Source organism: Tenrec ecaudatus, chromosome 13 (genome assembly GCF_050624435.1).
Source record: "Tenrec ecaudatus isolate mTenEca1 chromosome 13, mTenEca1.hap1, whole genome shotgun sequence".
Taxonomy (NCBI): Eukaryota; Metazoa; Chordata; class Mammalia; order Afrosoricida; family Tenrecidae; genus Tenrec; species Tenrec ecaudatus.
Genome location: NC_134542.1, coordinates 59,777,765 through 59,796,915, shown reverse-complemented (window position 1 = coordinate 59,796,915; position 19,151 = coordinate 59,777,765). Strand labels below are relative to the sequence as shown.

At 45.4% G+C, this 19,151-nt stretch overlaps 1 protein-coding gene across 1 annotated transcript in view; it reads right to left on the bottom strand.

Moving 5' to 3' along the window:
- TTN (titin) overlaps positions 1-19,151 on the bottom strand; it is a 285,763-nt gene that overhangs the window by 189,728 nt on the left and 76,884 nt on the right. Inside the window, exons 55-89 of the mRNA XM_075530312.1 lie at positions 18,850-19,128; positions 18,470-18,748; positions 18,058-18,345; positions 17,671-17,949; positions 17,250-17,531; positions 16,873-17,151; positions 16,470-16,748; positions 16,080-16,358; positions 15,690-15,977; positions 15,171-15,449; positions 14,685-14,966; positions 13,440-13,718; positions 13,040-13,321; positions 11,829-12,107; positions 11,430-11,717; positions 10,976-11,254; positions 10,604-10,882; positions 10,226-10,504; positions 9,814-10,101; positions 9,405-9,692; positions 8,527-8,808; positions 7,340-7,618; positions 6,938-7,219; positions 6,526-6,804; positions 6,148-6,435; positions 5,667-5,945; positions 5,297-5,575; positions 4,920-5,198; positions 4,498-4,785; positions 4,078-4,365; positions 2,447-2,728; positions 1,909-2,187; positions 1,100-1,381; positions 708-986; positions 29-316 (exon numbers count right to left, since the gene is read on the bottom strand). Coding sequence (XP_075386427.1) covers positions 29-316; positions 708-986; positions 1,100-1,381; positions 1,909-2,187; positions 2,447-2,728; positions 4,078-4,365; positions 4,498-4,785; positions 4,920-5,198; positions 5,297-5,575; positions 5,667-5,945; positions 6,148-6,435; positions 6,526-6,804; positions 6,938-7,219; positions 7,340-7,618; positions 8,527-8,808; positions 9,405-9,692; positions 9,814-10,101; positions 10,226-10,504; positions 10,604-10,882; positions 10,976-11,254; positions 11,430-11,717; positions 11,829-12,107; positions 13,040-13,321; positions 13,440-13,718; positions 14,685-14,966; positions 15,171-15,449; positions 15,690-15,977; positions 16,080-16,358; positions 16,470-16,748; positions 16,873-17,151; positions 17,250-17,531; positions 17,671-17,949; positions 18,058-18,345; positions 18,470-18,748; positions 18,850-19,128 — 9,867 coding nt within the window. The remainder of the gene's footprint in view (positions 1-28; positions 317-707; positions 987-1,099; positions 1,382-1,908; positions 2,188-2,446; positions 2,729-4,077; positions 4,366-4,497; positions 4,786-4,919; positions 5,199-5,296; positions 5,576-5,666; positions 5,946-6,147; positions 6,436-6,525; positions 6,805-6,937; positions 7,220-7,339; positions 7,619-8,526; positions 8,809-9,404; positions 9,693-9,813; positions 10,102-10,225; positions 10,505-10,603; positions 10,883-10,975; positions 11,255-11,429; positions 11,718-11,828; positions 12,108-13,039; positions 13,322-13,439; positions 13,719-14,684; positions 14,967-15,170; positions 15,450-15,689; positions 15,978-16,079; positions 16,359-16,469; positions 16,749-16,872; positions 17,152-17,249; positions 17,532-17,670; positions 17,950-18,057; positions 18,346-18,469; positions 18,749-18,849; positions 19,129-19,151) is intronic.

The following is a 19,151-nucleotide window of genomic DNA, read 5'->3' as shown; positions in this document are numbered from 1 at the left end:
ACTTTTATGATCTAGGCGCTTAGCTGACCTCTCACAGTCAACGGCGCACTGCATTCGTCAGAACCAGCCACGTTGGAAGCGACACACGTGTAGTCGCCTGCATCCAATTCTTCCAGCATGTTCACTGTTAAAGCACAAGTGTTGTCTGTCAAGGTGGTCTGGTATTTCCGTCCACTGCTGATCTCGTTCCCTTTGTGGAACCAGGACACGGCGATGGGAGGTGACCCATAGACTTTACACTCCATGACCACCGAGGCACCAAACAGACCATTCGTCTCTTTCAGTTTTCTTGTGAACGAAGGAGGAACAATGCGGTCTGGATGTGAGAAAAAGCAAACACACGGGGTTACCGTTACAAAATGGCTTGAAAAGAGAATGATGATCCGGTTGAGGGAATTGTTTCGCTCCTTTGCAAGAATTCTCTGTGGGCTCACACAGTTGAAGCCAGAGTTTAGGCAGGATGTGCTAGAATCCCTACAGCATAAGCGAGGTTAGAAAACCCTGCATGACCACCTTATCCAGGACGTACGGTAAGTTGTATTCTGACCGCCCTGAATTGTGGGGATTCTTCCAAAAGAAAAGGAAAACAAACCCTTTAAACTTTCCTTTCTCACGTGAGTTTTAAGAGATGGAGTTTTCCTTACACATATGTGCCAAGCCGGAAGTATGTTAGGCTAACAGTGAAGCAAAAGCCCAAGCAAACCCACCTGAAACTTGAACAGAGGCCGTGCAGCTGTCTTTGCCAACAGGGTTCTGCACCTCAAAACTGTACACCCCACTGTCATTCGGGGTCACGTTGATAATCTTCAGGCCTGATACTTTGTTGAAGAAGCTTATTTTGTATTTGCTGTCACTTGTCAGTTCTTTGCCATCCTTAAGCCACTTAACACTGAGCTCCGGTGTCCCAGTGACTGTACACTCCAAGGTACAGGTATCTCCCGTGGTCACTTTGATGGATTCTGGCTTTTCCACAATAGCTGCAGGCTCTGACAGGAGGTGAGAATTACATCCACATTTTAAAATCACATGGAAAATCAAGGAACACAGTCTCGATGAGGTGCGCGCATCTCGTTCACGGTAACGTGGTTTTTATACTCACCTAAGACAGAGAGCATGGCGGAGCACTCTTGCGACCCAGCATCGTTTTTGATCTGACAGGTGTATCTCCCTGCATTGGCCGGCTCTGCTCTTGAGAACTGTATGGTTGCAGTGTTTTCGGAATAAGAAATCCAGATGTTGTCACCTTCTCTAACGATCTCCCCCTTGTCTTTGAACCACGTCACTGAAATTGGCTCTGCGCCTTCGAGAGTAGCCTGCAGCTGCACTTCATTCCCAACGGTGGTAGAGATGTCACTGAGTGTCTTCACAAACCTGGGGGGTGCTGGTGAAAAACAGGCACAACCGGACTTTAAAATGTGGCATTCAGGGTAGTTTCCTCAAATCACACTTGCCAAGAATTAAACTAGTGATGACACGTCATGAATGCACTGTTGGTGGGTGGCGTAGGGGCATAAGAGGGCTCATCTTAAGCAGGAGGAGTTAAATCTTGTTTTCACTCCGGCTATCTTCAGCCAATCAAAATCTATGGGCATAACTGCCTAAGAGGGTAGTTGGTGGGCTATGAGGTAAAATAAGGAAACACTAAATCGAAAAGGAAAGAAAGGGAGAGAGAGAGAGAGAGAGAGAGAGAGAGAGAGAGAGAGAGAGAGAGAGAGAGAGAGAGAGAGAGAGAGAGAAGAAAGAAAGAAAGAAAGAAAGAAAGAAAGAAAGAAAGAAAGAAAGAAAGAAAGAAAGAAAGAAAGAAAGAAAAATAGAAGAGACTGCTTGTTACAGGGAACGGAGCACCAGCCAATGGGCAACCACCTACTACAATGTGAAGAGAAGGAATGAGCACGGAGTCCATCTAACCTTTGAGGGTGATGGCACCCAGGCAAGTGTCAGTGCCCACGTCGTTTGTGGCTTTACACTGATAGTCCCCAATGTCTGCAGCATCAACGTTCAAGATGTGAATGCTCGTCAGGAAATTCTCAGACATGATCTTGTACTTCTTGCCACTTCTAAGCTCTCGCTTGTCTTTATGCCAAGAAACTTGAAATGGAGGCGTCCCCTGAAGCTCACATTCAAGGTGGACATCAGCGCCTTTCAGCGTCTCAACTGGATGAGGTTTTTTGCGGAAAATGGGCGGTTCTAAAATTGCAAGGAAACTTAGTGAAGAAAGGAGCACTTGGATGTGTTCTGAAAGTATACAAGTAAGAGTCTATTTTCCATCCATCATGGAAAGAACAAATAACATTCATTATAAGTAAGAATCAATTTCCATTCTGCCACGGAGTGCGGTGGATGGCATTACATTCAATGCTTGACAAATTGTATCCTTTAGCAATCTAAAAAGACCAATGGAGAGCACAAGGGGAAATGAGAGGGGACAGAGGAAGCTGTGACTGACCTTTAACCTTTAGGGAGGTACTGCTGCTCGCACTGCCCGCTGCGTTGCGGGCCTCACAGGTATAGTCTCCGCTGTCTTCGACACGGAGATGGTGCATTTCCAACACTGCCACAGAGTCAACAAAGGACAGCCTGACTTCACTGCTCTCCCGAAGCTCCGTCTCATCCTTGTACCATAGGACTTTAATTTCTGGAGACCCGCCTATTTTGCATTCATATCTTGTGTATTCATCCTGCTTCACAATTCTGGAAGGTTCTAGCTTCTTAATGAACCTGGGTGGCTCTATGGAACCGAGAGAAAAAACACAGGTTAAAGAGCAGAAAAAATACCTGTGGCTTAAGGAAAGGTGAAAAAAGGAATCTCTGGCCGAGAGACTTTGACTAGGGAAACACGTTCATTTGATTCAATTTCAAAGACGACTAGAAACCCAGATGTGAATCCACGCATCCATCCACACATCCACCTCCAGTGACAAGACATAGTGCAGCCCTCTGAGGGGCCACGGAAAATGACAGCCTTTGAGTGTTGTCCTATGTGTCAGCCACCAGGAGGCAGTTTCTGTGGTAGCAAAGGGAAGGTATTTGAAGAGCTGAAATAGCAAAATTGGCCAAGATGTCCATGTTTTCTCATACAGCCCTTGAATACGCATTTCTTCAACCTTCATAACTTCCCTTTGAAGTGGGTGAGAGGATTCGACCTGCTCATTCGTTGAACTTAGATTCGATTTCTTATAACAGCAGCCACAAACATGCCAGAAAGATGAGGCTGTTGCCCATAACGTGAGCTTCAGAAAAAAATATTGATACACTATTATCCAGGCCCCTACCTCCCATTATTACTTGAGTAAAGCTAGGAGCTTACAAGAAGATGCCCCAAACTGATCTACGTTTCTCTTGAAGGGCTTGGTAGCTCGAGTCTGTTAACCCTTACCGCCCCTTGCCATTGAGTCGATTCCAATTCGCTCCTACCCTCCATAGAGCTTATGCGCCTATTCATCTTTAAGGGAAAAGAGGAGCTGATACCCAGGGCTCAAAGAGAAAGTAAATGTTTAGAAAATAAGGATGGCAACCTAGGTACACATATGCTTGATCCGATTGGTGTGTGACTTGTTAGAAGAGCTGTACGAGCCCCCAATAAAATGAGCTTTTACTTTAACAAACTATCTTTAAGGGAATCGATGAGCTCATCTTTCTCTCGTGGAGCAGTTGTTGCACTTGAACCATTGAGCTTGTGGTCAGCTACCCAGTGGGTACCTGACAGTACCTCTACAGGTCCGCCTGCTAGTCCTTAGAGGGACAGAACCCACTCATTTACTACCTCCTTTTCAAAATAAGTCATTTGTCTGTCCTAATATGACTCCTTTCACACTTGAATTCTCTTAGAATTATATAAAAAGCTCATATATTTACTCTCTCCTTTGTATTTGTAGCCATTGAAAACACCCCCTCTTAGTATTTGTCTTCCTTTTAAATTCAAAACATTTTTAGAAGTAACCCTGTTTGGAAAGACCCTCGATCTGCTTAGCACATGGTCCTTCTTTTAAACGTAACTTTCAAGCACATCCACCCTCTTCTGCTTTAAAGTTTGGAAAAGAGAAAAGCGGAAACGCGCTGTTGTACTCGAAGATGTACCTTGGACACCCAGGTGAGCAAAACAAGAGTCCTTTCCAGCGACATTGCTTGCGTAGCACGTGTACTGCCCAGCATCGCCTTTGCCCACTTTGAGCACGGTCAGAGTGGCCATGTTTTCGACCAGCGTCATCTTGTAGTTGCCTCCCGGGCGAATCTCTCGGTTATCTTTGGCCCAGGTGACTTTGATTGGAGCCGTCCCAGTCACGTGGCACTTAAAAGAACCACTTTCTCCAAGAGCAAGATCTACTGAGACAGGCTTGAGATCAAAGAAAGGAGGCACTTCGTGCTCTGCAAAGAAGGAAGACCAACACAGGGACTTTAGTTGCCAAGCTCCCAGCGGACACGCAGTGGCCCCAGTCCTTTGGTGGCGCAGAGCGTTGACGCTGGTGCACAGTACGGAGGGGACGTTTACCTACTCACCTGAGAGAATGAGCTTGGCACTGGAAGAAGCCGTCCCGAGAGGATTAGAAGCTGAACAATTGTACTGACCAACATGGCTCTGGTCAGTTTGCAAAATCTGAAGGGTTGCTACATTGTGAACAAAAGAGGTTTGCAAATTATCATCATCTTTCAAAAGGACCCCGTCCTTGTACCAAGACACCTGAAGAGGTTCAGAGCCGTTGATGCGACATTCAAAGGCAACTGGGAAGCCAAGTGTCTCCTGAACGTCTTTCAGTTTTCTTGCGAAGGAAGGTGGAAGCTTGCGCTCTGTAAGGAAGTGACAGATAACCCTTATTTACAGGAGAAGACACGTTTTGATCTAGGCAAACGAGGATTTCTTATAAGAAATGAAGTGAAACTATCAACACACAGAAAGACGAGTTCCACAAAACCACCGTCACCTTTGATAACAAGCACCGCGGAAGAAGCGACGGCCCCCACGCCGTTCTCTGCCTTGCACGAGTACTCTCCCACATCACTGTGATCGACTTTGCTGATGACTAAGGAGGCCACGTTGTTTTTGAATTGCATTTTATATGCAGGGGCTGATCGGAGCTTCGTGTGTTCTTTATACCAAGAAATTCTAATTTCTGGGGTTCCATCCACCTTACACTGTAAAGTCGCAGATTCTCCGATGGCCACTTCTGTGTGTTCCAGAGGCTCAATAAAATATGGTGGTTCTGTGGCAAAAGGGAAGGCAATCGGTCAGTCACGCCAATGAAAAGAAGCGGCTTCAAGAAGGAGCGAGAGTAAGGAAGAGGGGTTCACCACCACACACCTAAGACCGACACCAGCGCTTCACAACTGTCTTGGCCAGCCTCATTTTCTATCAGGCAACTATATTGTGCATAGTCCTCCACTGTGCTCTCGAGGATCTCCAGAATTGTGGACTTCTCTGTCATGGTAATGCTGCAGTTCTGAGACTGAGACAGAGCAAACTCATTCTTCATCCAGCTTACGGAGATGGGCGGTGTGCCTGAATACGTGGCCTCGAGAACTATGGGGCTGCCTGACTCGACGCTGAAATCCACCAGTCTCTTCACAAAGGTGGCTGGCTCTATAAGGAGAACACACGAGGGTCAAAGGCCCATCTCACAGGGAAGACTGAGAAAAACATGAGAACGTGACCCACGGGCTGGGGAACCAACCTTTCACAAACAGGTGCGTGGTACAGGAAGCACTGCCAGCGTCATTAGTGACGAGGCAGGAATAGTCTCCACTCTGCAGTGGCTCCACCTCCAGCAACTCCAGCTCTGTGACGAAGTCTTCGAGGGAGATGGTGCACGTCTCCCCGGAGACCAGTTCCCGGGTGCCTTTAAACCATTTGACTTTGAAAGGAGGAGTCCCGCTAATGACGCAGGAGAATGTGAGACTCGTTCCAGGTAAAACGTCCACAGAATCCGGGATTTGCACAAAAGAGGGTGGTTCTAGATATCCCAGGGAGGGACAGGCACAAGATGAAGAGAGACAAGAAATCCAAGTGAGAAGTGCTTCTGCTACTTGAAAACAACAACAGCAACAGCAAGGCACTAAGACGCTAAACAAAGAGGAAATACAATTCATGCTAGGTGGGCCTGAAGCCACACGGAAGAGGTGTTAGGGAACAGCAGCCCCATCCTTCTCACTGACCTTGGACTGTCAGAACAGCCGAGCATTCTTCAGAACCAGCTACGTTGGCAGCCACACACGTGTACGTGCCTGTGTCAGAGGGCTCTAACAAGCTCAGATTCAAGGTACAGACATTTTCCGAAAAGCTGGACTGACACTTGGGCCCACTAATGATTTCATTTCCATCAAGAAACCAGCCCACTGAAATCGGGGCCGAGCCAGACACTCGGCACTGCAAAGCAGCCGAGGCTCCCAAGACCGCGCTCAGGTCTTTCAGCTTGCGGATGAAAGATGGAGGCACAACGCGATCTATGTGAAGAAGGGATAGTTTTTGTTTAAAGACACGCTGATATTATTGTCCGAGAAAACTGTCTTTAGGTCAAGTCTTATACTACTCACCGGAAACATGGACTGAAACAGTGCAGTTACTTTTACCCACGCTGTTTTTCACTTCAAAGCTATATAACCCCTTGTCACTCATTTCTGCAGAGGGGATCTTGAGTGAAGCCACTTTATTGATGAATGTGATGTGATGTTTGCTGTCTGCTGCCAATTCTCTCCCATCTTTGAACCACTTGGCTGACAGTTCTGGTGTTCCAACCACTACACATTCTAAGGCAAAAGGATTTCCAGTTGTGACCGTCATGGGTTCTGGTTTCTCTATGATTCTGGCTGGTTCTGAAACAAGAAGCAGATTGCATTGAAAATGAAGTCGCCCCTCCCAGAAAAATTAAGCCTGCAAGTGATATTTTCTTGGATAAGAGTAATATTTGCAGCTTATTTTTTTCAGCAGGTGGGCTTGGCTACTAACCTAGTACGGTCAAGGCTGCTGAACATTCTCTCATTCCGGCGTCATTCTTGATTTGGCACACGTATTTCCCAGACTGGGATGCTTCCGGGCTTCCAAGTTGGAGGGTGGCAACATTATCCACAAATGAAATCCTGGTGTTTTCACTGTCTCTGATGACATCGCCCTTATCCTTCAACCAGACCACGGTGATTGGCTGGAAGCCTTCCACGACAGCCCGCAACTCAGCAGCCTCTCCAACGAGGGTTGAGGTGTCACTTAGTTTTTTCACAAACCGTGGAGGTTCTAATGGAAGAAATGAGTGGTGGGAGGAAAAAACTGTAAGACGCGTCGTCACATGCATTATGAGTTAAGTAAGATAAGACGTAAGGGAGAGGCATATTGTTTGTGCCCATGCATACAAACCTTTGAATTTGACAGTGCAAACACACGTGTCACTTCCCACCTCGTTAGTAGCTTTGCAATGGTATTCTCCTATATCAGAGGCATCGAGGCTAAGGATATGCAGACTAGTATCAAAGTTTTTCGAAGTGATTTTAAATTTCTTGCTGCTTCGAACTTGTTTCCGGTCTTTAACCCACACCACTTCAAATGGGGGAGTTCCCGAAATTTCACATTGGAAGATAACATCAGACCCTTTCAGAGCTCCTACTGGCGAAGGCTTCTGACTGAAAAGAGGAGGAGCTACCAGAAAGAAAAAAAAATAGAAAAAAGATAAGAACTCTTGCATACTTAAAAAAGAACCACTAAGAATGACTGGTGCAATCCTATGATGCTATGCCAACAGAATAAACGAAGACTCGTAAAAAATGACTTTAAGAATTCTAAGAGTACCACAAGGAAAATGCACATCAGCCTGTGTGATTCAAGGATTAATAATAAAATCCCAATCCGAATGAGGGAAATTTATCAGATCTTAAATTCTGAACTTCTAGTTTGTAGAAGGCTATGGATGACATGGAAGCCCCCAATCCATTAGCAGGGTCCTCACATGGATGAAGCCTCTGGTGAATCCCCTCTGACCACAGTCCAGGGATGGGAATTGCCTTGCCATCAGTTAGACGGCACTGAAAAGTATAGTATGGCAGATATAGTTAGGCTAAAATGCAGCACCTTATCATTTGATGTTTGTTTTTGACTCACTCTAAAGTTGTTTCAGTTTCTACTATTTTCTGAGTTCTCTTCGATTGAGGTTTTTCTAGTTTGTTTTGTCATTGTTTGTGTTTTGTGTGATTTTCTGCATCTGAAATATGGATAGGCAAAACTATAGAGACAGCCACTGGATTAATAAGTACCTCGGGGCATGGCAGGGAAGGGTAAGCAGACACGGGGAGCCAACAACCATGAGCACTAGAAGAAATTGTTCTGAAACAGATTGTGGTGATGACTGCACAGGTCTTCTTAAAATACTTTAACGTTTAAACTGTATGATATGTGAAGTCTGTGCCAAAAGGTAAATATAAGGATTCTAAGGTTATGTCAAATGACCTTAAATAACTAGTCTTTGTTTGTTTGAAGTTATGGCATTGCTAACTGAGAAGAAATCCAAGTAAGCAGAGAGGAAGAAGGGAATCCGCTTTGGGGGGTCTAACCTTTAACTGTCAGCGCCGTACTGCAGCTCGCTTCACCCACACCATTATGAGCTTCACAGATGTAGTCTCCGCTGTCCTCGGCGCTGGCTTCATTGATGGTGAGCAGTGCCACGGAATTAACGAACGACATGTTATATTTCCAGCTTTCATGGAGTTCACTGTCATTGCGGAACCACAGAACTTTGATTTCGGGGGAACCGCTGATCGTGCACTCCAAGTGAATGGGTTCTCCCTGCTTTGCCACTTTTGAAGTTTCTAATTTCTTCACAAATTTTGGTGGTTCTGGCAAACCAAAGGGGAAAAAGGTCACAAAGGAATTATCTATAAATTAAAATTGCTTCTTGCGGCTGAGGTTTCCGCAAGTGCATCTTTAAACTGGGTTAGTATCAAGACTGTATTTTTTCCAAAGATTCTGTGGTAAAATCTGTTTTTATCAAGTAACCTTTTTTTGTTTGTTTTAGTGGAAAACTCGGTCGATATATTTATCTGTGTAGTTTGGTTCTATGAGCGTAGTGCACACACGTTAGTTATTATAGCTACATTTGATCAACATTGAGAAATGATAAATCAGAATGTCACTTAATAGGTAAAGGATTTTAAAAAGAGAATGAAGAGCTGAGAGAACCTGAGCACATTTCAACACAACCACATTCACCAATAGGTCACACAGACAGATACATGAACTTCAATGGAACTGTGCATAAACAAAGCAGGACTGTTACCCCAACCTTGATAATGGACAAATGCTAACATGATCCAGTTGGCTTCTCCCAAGCATTTAAAAATTAGAGACATTCATTTTTACTAAAAAAAAACATCTTAAAGAAACGTGTAGACGATGCCCCAGTGGGGAGAGCACAAAAGCTGTGCAGTGATACCTTTGACGCTGAGCTGAGCCGAGCACATGTCTTTGCCCACATCATTAGTTGCTTGGCAGGTGTATTGACCAGAGTCTCCTTTGCCCACTTTAAGAATTCTCAAGTGGGGAGTGTTTCCCACACATGTGATTGTATAGTTTCCTCCAGGACGAATCTCCTTGTTATCTTTTGACCAAGTGATTCGCATCGGCTGGGCACCAGTAACATGGCACTCAAAATCAGCACTTTCCCCAGCAATAACATCGATCGATACAGGCTTGATGTCAAAGAAGGGAGACTTCTTAGGTTCTGGAAGACGAGAGGAAGAGGGGGTGAGTGTTGGTTTTGCTTTTCTCATTGGATATTTCTGCTCTGACAGTTCAGCAAGATGCCATGGGTTTCAAAGAGAAAGATTGACATGAAAACAAACCTCTTGCTGTCAGTCGAGCACTAGATGACGCTGTTCCAAGTGGATTGGAAGCTGAGCAAGAGTACTGGCCAGAGTGACTCAAGTCAGCTTGCAAAATTTTTAAAGTTGCCACATTATCGACAAACGATGTCTGCAGGTTCTCGTCACCCCGCACAAGCATCCCGTCTCTGTACCAGCACACTTGAATGGGTGCGGAGCCATTTAGCCGGCAGGTGAACGTGACCGGCAACCCCACCGTTTGCTCAATGTCCTTTAGTTGTCTCGCAAAGGAAGGTGGAAGCTGACGCTCTGTAGGAAAAAAAAGAGGGTTACCTGAGATATCAGTAGATGAAAGAAACACTAATTTCCTTAAGAAAGATAAGAATCAAAGTAAGAAAAAGAAATATATTGATTTCTAAAATAATATCATCACCTTGAATTCTGAAGACGGTCTTAGAAGTGGCAGTGCCTATACTATTTTCTGCTACGCACGTGTACTCCCCACTGTCATTGACAGTTACTTTATTGAAGACAAGCGTGGCCACGTTGTTTGTAAAGTAGGTCCTGTATTCTGGAGTTGGACGTAATTTGGTGTCCCCTTTGTACCAAAACACTGTAATCTCTGGTGTCCCTGCCACTTGGCATTGCAGAGACACGGAGTCTCCAATGGATGCCTCCAGAGGTTCCAGTTCAGTAACAAAGTAAGGAGGTTCTGGAGGAGAAGACTCACAGTTAGCAATTGGAATTGAAGAAAAGCACAGGAAATCGTAAGAGAAGAACATGAGCCCTTCAGGGAATAAGGGGCACACACCTAGTGTTGATACCAGAGCTGCGCAAGCATCCCTTCCGGCCTCGTTTTCAATCTCACAGGAATACTGGCCTGCATCCCCTTTGGTGCTACTGAGAATTTCCAGGATGCAACTTTTCTCTGTTGTGACGATGCTGCATTTCTCAGACTGCGTGATGCTTATACCATTCTTTTTCCAGATGACTGAAATCGGAAGCGTCCCAGTGTAGGTGCTCTCTAGAATGATTGATTTCCCCGGCTCTACAGCCTGGTCACTTAATTTCTTCACAAAGACAGCTGGCTCTGAAGAGCGACAAAGCCCAGTGGTTACGCACAGGGAAGAGACTACACTGCCAACATACAGAAAGTTGGAAGAGAAAGTACACTTGAGCCAACCTTTGACAAAGAGGCGAGTTGTGCAGGATGTCTGGCCAGCCTTGTTAGAAACCACGCAGGTATACTCCCCACTCTGAGACAGGTCAACATTAAATAATTCTAGCTCTGCCACGGTGTCTTCAAAATAGATGTTGCACTTGTCTCCTTTCACTATTTCTCTGGCGCCTCTGAACCAGCCAACTTTGAACGGAGGCGTTCCTCGAATCACACAGGTGAAGGTGACGTTTCTGCCTGGGAGTACTTCTGAAGGCTCAGGCTCCTTCACAAAAGAGGGGGGTTCTGCACAGACAAGGAGGACAAAGAGGGGATCCTATCAACTTCAACTCTACTTGTGGTTTTCAATGAAAAAAAACAAACACACACAAACAGAATGTTTGAATGTGTGCCCACTTGCATGCGGACTCAAGAGTGAATTCGGAAGCATTTGGTAAGATTTTGGCTGTCTGACACTGACCTTGCACAGTCAGCACTGCACGACACTCGTCGGACCCCGCCACGTTGGCTGCCACGCACGTGTACTGGCCCATGTCGGATGAGTCCAGAGAATTCAGCTGCAACGAGCAGACATTATCTGAAAATGTGGTTTGGTACTTGGCTCCACTGACGATTTTCGTTTTCTCATGAAACCAGGCGACAGAGATCGGTGATGATCCAGCTACTCTGCACTCCAAGATGCAGGAGGTCCCCAGAACCCCACTGGTGTCTCTCAGTCTCCGTGTGAAAGAGGGAGGAACCATTTGGTCTGCGGGAGAAAAGGCAAGAGGCTCAGGATGATGGGAGAGAAGAGCAGACTCTAGAGAGAAGGAAAGCTGTAAGAGGCTTTGCAAGGGATCCAGGAAGCCATGGAACTAACCTGAAACGTCAAGCACAGCTGTGCAGCTGCTTTTTCCAACATGATTTTGAACCTGGAATGTGTATGTGCCCGCATCTTGCTTTTCAATGGAGAGAATCTTTAAAGAAGAGACTTTGTTGTAGAAGCTAAATTTGTGTTTTTGGCTGCTGGTCAGCAGTTTCCCATCCTTGTACCATTCAACGGACAGTTCAGGAGTGCCCGCCACCTTGCATTCCATAGCACACGTGTCTCCCACGGTCACCGTCATTGGTCCTGCCTTCTCCACAATGACAGCTGGCTCTGCAATCAGACATGATAGGCGCTCGTCAGTCTCCCGCACATTCACTGAGCTCATTCCTTCCAAGGAGAGGGGTATGCTAGGACTCTCTTGCTAGGTTTTCAAATGTGAATGCATAACTGTATATTGACATAAAACTAAAGGGGTTATGATTAAGAAGTGTATATGCCTGTCCCAGTCCACGTCCAGAACAATTAAGACTGTACAACGGACAGTCCGTAATGATTTGAACCTGAGCCTCCTTTGAACCAAGGTTACATTTGATTGTGAACTACTTCAGCTTCCTATAGTTTGGAGTTTTGCTTTATTTTAAGGTGTTGAACTTTTTTTTCCCGGAAGTCCTGATCCAAACACTTTCTAAATTGAAATGTGACATCTCCCCCAAATGAAAGTTCACATTTCCTATCAAGCTTGGATCTTTGAAGGGCGTGAGCTGTAACAAGTGGTGCTTGGAAAACAGCATTTCCTTGGGGTCCATGCTGGTTCCTACTGTTTCCGACTTCAGCAAAAGATAACCCACTGCTGTTGAGTCAATTCCAACTCACAGCAACCCCTCTAGATGGGGCAGAACCGCCTCAGAACAGGGTCCCTGAGGCTGTAATCTTTATAGAAATGAACGGCCTCGCCTTTCTCCCAGAGAGTGGCTGCGTTGTTTGATTGCCAACTTTTTGGTTAGCAGTCTCCAATTGAACAAGCAAAGTATGGGCACTATTATATCTGCTAATCCACCAGGAAAGATAGTAAGCCAGTGAATGTTGTTAGAATCACAGAAAGAGTGACGCTTGAAAGACCGATGAGGTCCTTTGACCCAACTTTCTAAATAGGTGAGGATGAATACACTTCTTTAAGAAAGTCCAAAGAGACTCTGCCTGCCCTTCTCCATAATGCATCTAGAACTTCATACCATTTGCGGTCAGGGGCCTAGTGTACCAACCTAGAACAGTCAGGGTAGCCAGACTCTCCCTCGAGCCGCCATCATTCTTGACTTGGCAGATATACTTTCCAGCATTGGCAGGTTCTGCTTTTGCAAACTGCAGAGTCGCGACATTTTCCACAAATGTAATTCTGATGTTTTCACTTTCTCTGATCACTTCTTCCTTCTCTTTAAGCCACTGAACAGAAATAGGCTGGGCGCCCTCTATGGATGCTTGTAGCTCAGCTGGTTCGCCAGCTACAACAGTGAGGCTGCTGAGTTTGGAGACAAATCTTGGCGGTTCTGAGTAGGGAGAGGAGAATGGAGATCGTTGAGGAGATTATCCAGATAAGGACAGAGAAAAAAAAAGAAGACAAAGAACCTCCCCGTTGTCTCTGCTTCACGCAGGAAATCCACTTACCTTTTAACCTGACAGTACAGATGCAAGTATCACTTCCCACTTCATTCTGTGCTCTGCAGTGGTATTCGCCGATGTCGGAGGAGTCAACATTTAAAATGTGAATGCTCGTGTGGAAGTGTTTGGATGAGATCTTGTACTTCTTGCTGCTTCGGAGCTGACGCTTGTCTTTCAACCACACCACCTCGAACGGCGGCGTTCCGGAAAGTTCACATTCGAGACTAACTTCGGTGTTTTTAAGGGTGTCTACTACAGGGGGGACACTGGTGAAAACAGGTGGCTCTGTAAAATAAAATAAAATAAATGCTCAGGAATTGGACTATTTAACTTGACAGAACAAGAGGCTTTTCTTTCTTTGTTTTAAATCGGAAGGAAGGTTCTGAGCAGGGTACAGCACTGTCACTCAGAGACACGGTTGGATAAACCATTCAACAAGACAGTTGGAGAACCCAGATAAGATGGTTCTACTTAGCAGTTGAACCTTCTGCCTTTCCCACCTTATTTGTGTCATGGATGGATGATGAAGAGGGATAGATGATTTGTAAGAGAAAAAGCACATTGATTAATTAGACTTGCGTGAAATATAGACTCTTGACTTCAGCGAGAAAAGTGTTGCCTGTGCTCCATAGCTGAATGTCCTTACACTATCTGTGATGAGCCTTCAAGTTCAATAAATTGGTATTGCCATAACAGCCTCTCAGCATAAGAGTAGGACTCTATTACAAAAAAAAAAATACCCAAGATGGTAGCAGAGAACACTTGGTATTACTTATACCAAGAGGCAGTAGTATAATTTTTGAAAGCTAGGAATTGATTCTCATGAATGAGAATAGTTACAATCATCCGGTTTAATTATTGGGTTAAATTGGTTTGTACCTTGCCTAGATATAATCACCATTCTTTGTTACCAATGATGAAATTTTTTATAGTGAGGATGATACTGTATCTAAACATTGATTGAGGGCAAAGTGCTTTTTTAACTTTGGTGTTTTCTGCATTTTGAAACATCAAATTTGAACAGCATGGGTTGAGGTGATCAGAATTATCGCATTGGAATAATAAGAAATGTATTACAGAATGATTTGCACAGCTGAAAGTGACACATCACCTGAAAATGGAAATACCAGGTTGGCAAAATATTCATAAGCTCAAATGGAAACTAAAATGACAGTAAAAGAACTAAGAGCTATGGGAGCCCGGGGAGAAGAAGTTGGATTTTGGTTCATAAGAAACACAAGACATTTCTACCTTTTACTATAACCTTGGTACTGCAGCTTGTGCTGCCAGCAGGATTCCGGGCCTCACAGATGAAGTCCCCACTGTCCTCAGTACTGAGCTGGTTCAGCTGTAGGACTGCCACGGAGTCCAGGAAGGTCGTCCTGTACTTCTCACTGGTGGAAATTTCGTGTTCATTTCTGTACCACCCAACCCTGATTTCTGGAGATCCAGTTATTTTGCATTCAAGCCGTGCTGAATCACCTGCTTTCATGATTTTAGATGCTTCTAGTTTCTTTACGAACTTGGGTGGTTCTAGGGAGTGAAGGAGAGAGGAGGTTATGAGGGCACAGGCATAAGTAACAAAAGTGTGTAGGAAAGAGATTAAGATGAACATTGTCTGGCAAACACAGCCTACTGGGTTGCAACGAATGGTGCGTTTTTGATTGGCAAGACGCACCAGGACAAATTACAGAAACACGGGTCAGACAGAAACATGAAACAGTAAAACTTGCACACCTGTCACAAGCAACATTGTAGTACAAGAGTCGCTACCAACATCATTGGCAACTTGGCAAGTGTATTGTCCAGTTTTGGAAGCGTCCACTGAGTAGAGATTTAAAAAGCTGGTCGAGCCTTCTAAACCAATGAAACACTTTGGTCCGGAGGCAAGTTCCACATCATCCTTAAACCACTTAATTTTAAATGGTGGTGTTCCTTTTAGTACGGCTTTAAATTCCACGGTTGAATCAGGGATGGCTTGTTGTCGCTCAGGTTTCACTAGGAAGCTTGGCGGCTCTGTAGATTTCAAGAGAAACATATTTAATGATATGCCTTACAATTGAATCATGTTGACAGTTTTTCAGACATGTAAGATACAGAAAAGAGATAATCACGGAATAGTTCTCAAGTTCAATGACTGTGTATGTAAAGAAACAGAATGATTGATATTGTGAGTCTAAAGAGTACAATGGTAAGATTGATCCAGTTTTAAAGCATTCACAAGGAAGGACCAAGAAGCAGCAAAGAAATTCTAACCTTTGACAGTTAAGATGGCACTGCATGCATCATCCCCAGCTACATTGGATACTTTGCACGTGTAATTCGCAGTATCTTCTAATTCCAGGTTATTCACTTCCAGGGACACGGTGTTCTCGTGACACACGAGTCTGTACTTTGCACTTGTTGATATTTCCTTTCCATCCTTAAACCACTGAGCACTGATGGGAAGTGAGCCAGAGACCTTACACTCCATGTGGATAGAAGAACCCAGAACTTTGTCCATTTTGGTGATTTTTTTGGTGAATGATGGAGGGATATTTTCATCTGTCCATTGAGGAGAGTAAGACACAGTTATCAATATGTTGCCATTCATTCACAAAGGGCGTTTTGTAAGTAAGAGAAGCAGACGGGGGCAAAGGTACAAACCTAGTACTCTCAGGTAGGCATCACAGCTACTGCTTCCAAAGTCATTTTCCACCTTGAAAGTATACTGACCACTGTCTTGCTTCATAACTGACTGAATCCTAAAACTGGCCACGTTATTTTCCAAACTCATGGAAAAGTATCTACTGGGCACGATTTGTTTCCCATCTTTGAGCCATTTGACCTTGAGTTCTGGGGTCCCAGCCACCACGCATTCCAGGGTCACCGGGTCTTTTTCCGTCACGTCCACTGATTTCGCCTTCTCTATGATTTGAGCAGGTTCTGCAGTGAGAATTAGAACATGGGTGAATTCCACGGAGGGTCCCCCTGGAGATAAGCTCTGCGGACTACACTGACTCGAGACGGCATGTAAAAGGCGAACAGCTTACAAACCTTGTACCAGAAGGAAAGCATAGCACTTCTCAACCCCGGACTCATTCTTGGCCTGACAGGTGTAGCGTCCACTGTGCCCATTATCCACAGCTCTAACTTGAAGAACGGCCACGTTGTTCACAAATGAAATGTGAACGTTATCATCTTCCTTAAGTATCTGATCATCTTTGAGCCAAGTGATCGAGATAGGGGGTGAACCCGCCACAGTGGCCTGGAAGGTGGCAGAACTTTTCAAAACAGCGGTGGCATTTTCTATCTTCTTAGCGAATGATGGAGGTTCTGCAGTTGAACAAGACAGTGTGGGAAGAAGAGATGCGTCTTAGTTGAGACCTCCCTAATCGTAAAATTCTAAAGCAGAAGCGGAACTTTGTTTGGCAGCCTATTTCTTGTGTGGACAACTGACCTTTGAGGGAGACTTTAGTACTACAGGAGCAGCTGCCTCCTTCGTTGGCTACAATGCACTGGTAGTCACCAGTGTCTGCAGGGTCACATCTGCTTATGTGGAGGTTAAACACTGACACTTTGTCAGTCAGGGTGTATTTTTTGCTGCTCCGGATTTCCTTGTTATTCTTCAGCCAAGTGACTTCAAAGGGAGCTGTCCCTTTGACCTCGCACTCCAGCTCCACATCACTGTCGTTCACTACTTCCACCGGCTTCAGCTCCCTGACAAAGGTGGGAGGTTCTAGAGAGTCAAAAGGAAGACAGACGCCAGCTTACTCAAGGGAAGACCTGCCTACCCGGCAGCCCTGCCCACACGGGAAGCAGGTTCCAGTAACGAACCTTTCACTTTCAGCTCGATGCTACAGCTGGCTGTGCCTGCGTCGTTTCGAGCTTCGCAGACGTAAGTGCCACTGTTCTCTGCCCTGGCACCAGAAATTTGGAAGGTGGCTACACCCTCAATGAAGGAAATGGCATGCTTCTCAATGGCTGTTATCTCATTTCCATCCAGATACCAAGCTACCTTGATTTCAGGAGTACCGGTCACTTGGCATTCAAATGATGCTGACTGTCCGTTCCTCAGCACTAAGACGGGGCTGGGCTTCTTAATGAATTGAGGAGGCTCTAAACACGAAAACACAAATTTTTTGAGCATTTTTTTTTTAAAACAAAGGCCATTGAGCAATGTTGCTTTCCCAGCCCAACCCTTTCCCCCCAAGAAATTGCAGAGAAGCAAAGAAGGGGAAAGGTGCCGACACCAGACCTTTGACAAAGAGAGTGGCTTTGCTGGTTGCCGTGCCAACATCGTTGCCGAGCTGGCAAATGTAGGTTCCAGAATCGGCAGCTTTGGCTGAGAAGAGTTCCAACACGGTGGAGGTGTCATCCTTCCAGAGCGACCGAGCCGCTCCTGAGTGCAACTCTTTGTTGTCCTTAAACCACTTGATTGTCAGGGGTGCAGTCCCACCCACGAGAGCCCTGAGTTGGACCCTCGTGTGGGGATTCACATCCTGTGACTGGGGCTTTTCCACAAAGTAAGGGGGTTCTGGGTGAAAGAGAGAGGGAGATTCACTTTAGAGCCCGGGCAATCAGGTTCAGAAACAAGAAAGGAAAATGCAAGAAGCCCTTGCGAGGTGGAGAGAAGGTTGCCAACCTTTGACAGTGAGGTGGCCGCTGCACTGGTTGTGGCCTGCCTTGTTGGTGGCAGAACACGTGTACGTCCCACTGTCTGTGCCTTCCAGCTGGCTGATTTCCAAGAAGGCGGTATTGTCATGGAAAGAGAACTTGTACTTTTCACTGGCTGAGATTTCTTGGTCGTCTTTGAACCACTGGATGCTTATGGGATGGGACCCAGCCACGATACATTCGAAGTCAATGAAAGACCCTTTGATGCTGTCCATTTTCTTCAGCTTCTTGGTGAACGAGGGAGGAATGATCAGATCTATCCAACAGAAAAGCAGAAATAAGCATTAGGTCAATCTATCTATGTGTACATTCTCTGAAATGGTAAGAGATAACCGAGCGTGCCAAAGCCCGATTGCTGGCCGTAGGAAAGCAATACCAACCTAACACATTAATTCGAGCCTTGCAGCTGCTCCGCCCAACATCGTTTTGGACCTCAAAAGAGTATTCCCCACTATCTTTCTTTTCTGTGGTAATAATCTTCAGTATGGAGACTGTGTCGGTGACACTGATTTTGTATTTGGGGCCCAGGGTCAGTTCTTGGCCATCTTTAAACCATTTGGCTGTAATCTCCTTAGTCCCTGAAAATTTAACCTGCAGAGTAGCTGGGTCTCCTTGGGTGACATCTATAGACACAGCCTCATCGGTGATGGTTGCCGGTTCTGTAGGAAATGAAAGAATACATGCAGGTTGCGAATCGCTCTGCTGAAAGGCTTACGTCTGCGTGTCTTCCTCGAGCCCAAAGAAGCAGTTCAGAACCAACCTTTCACAGAGAGTAAGGCAGAGCACCTCTGCAGTCCCGCATCGTTTTTGGCCTGACAGATATATTTCCCATCGTGCTTTACTTCGATGCCACTGAAATACAGGCTGGCCACGTTGTTCTCAAAGGTCATTCTTATGTTGTCATCTTCTGTGATTTCCTCGTTGTCTTTTAGCCACGTGACTGTGATGGGTAAGGAGCCCTTCAGGGTGGCCTGGAACGCGGCTGTGCCTCCTCTCAGGGAGCTGGTGGCCTCGATCTTCTTCACAAAGGATGGGGGTTCTAATATAGAAGAATGAATTCTC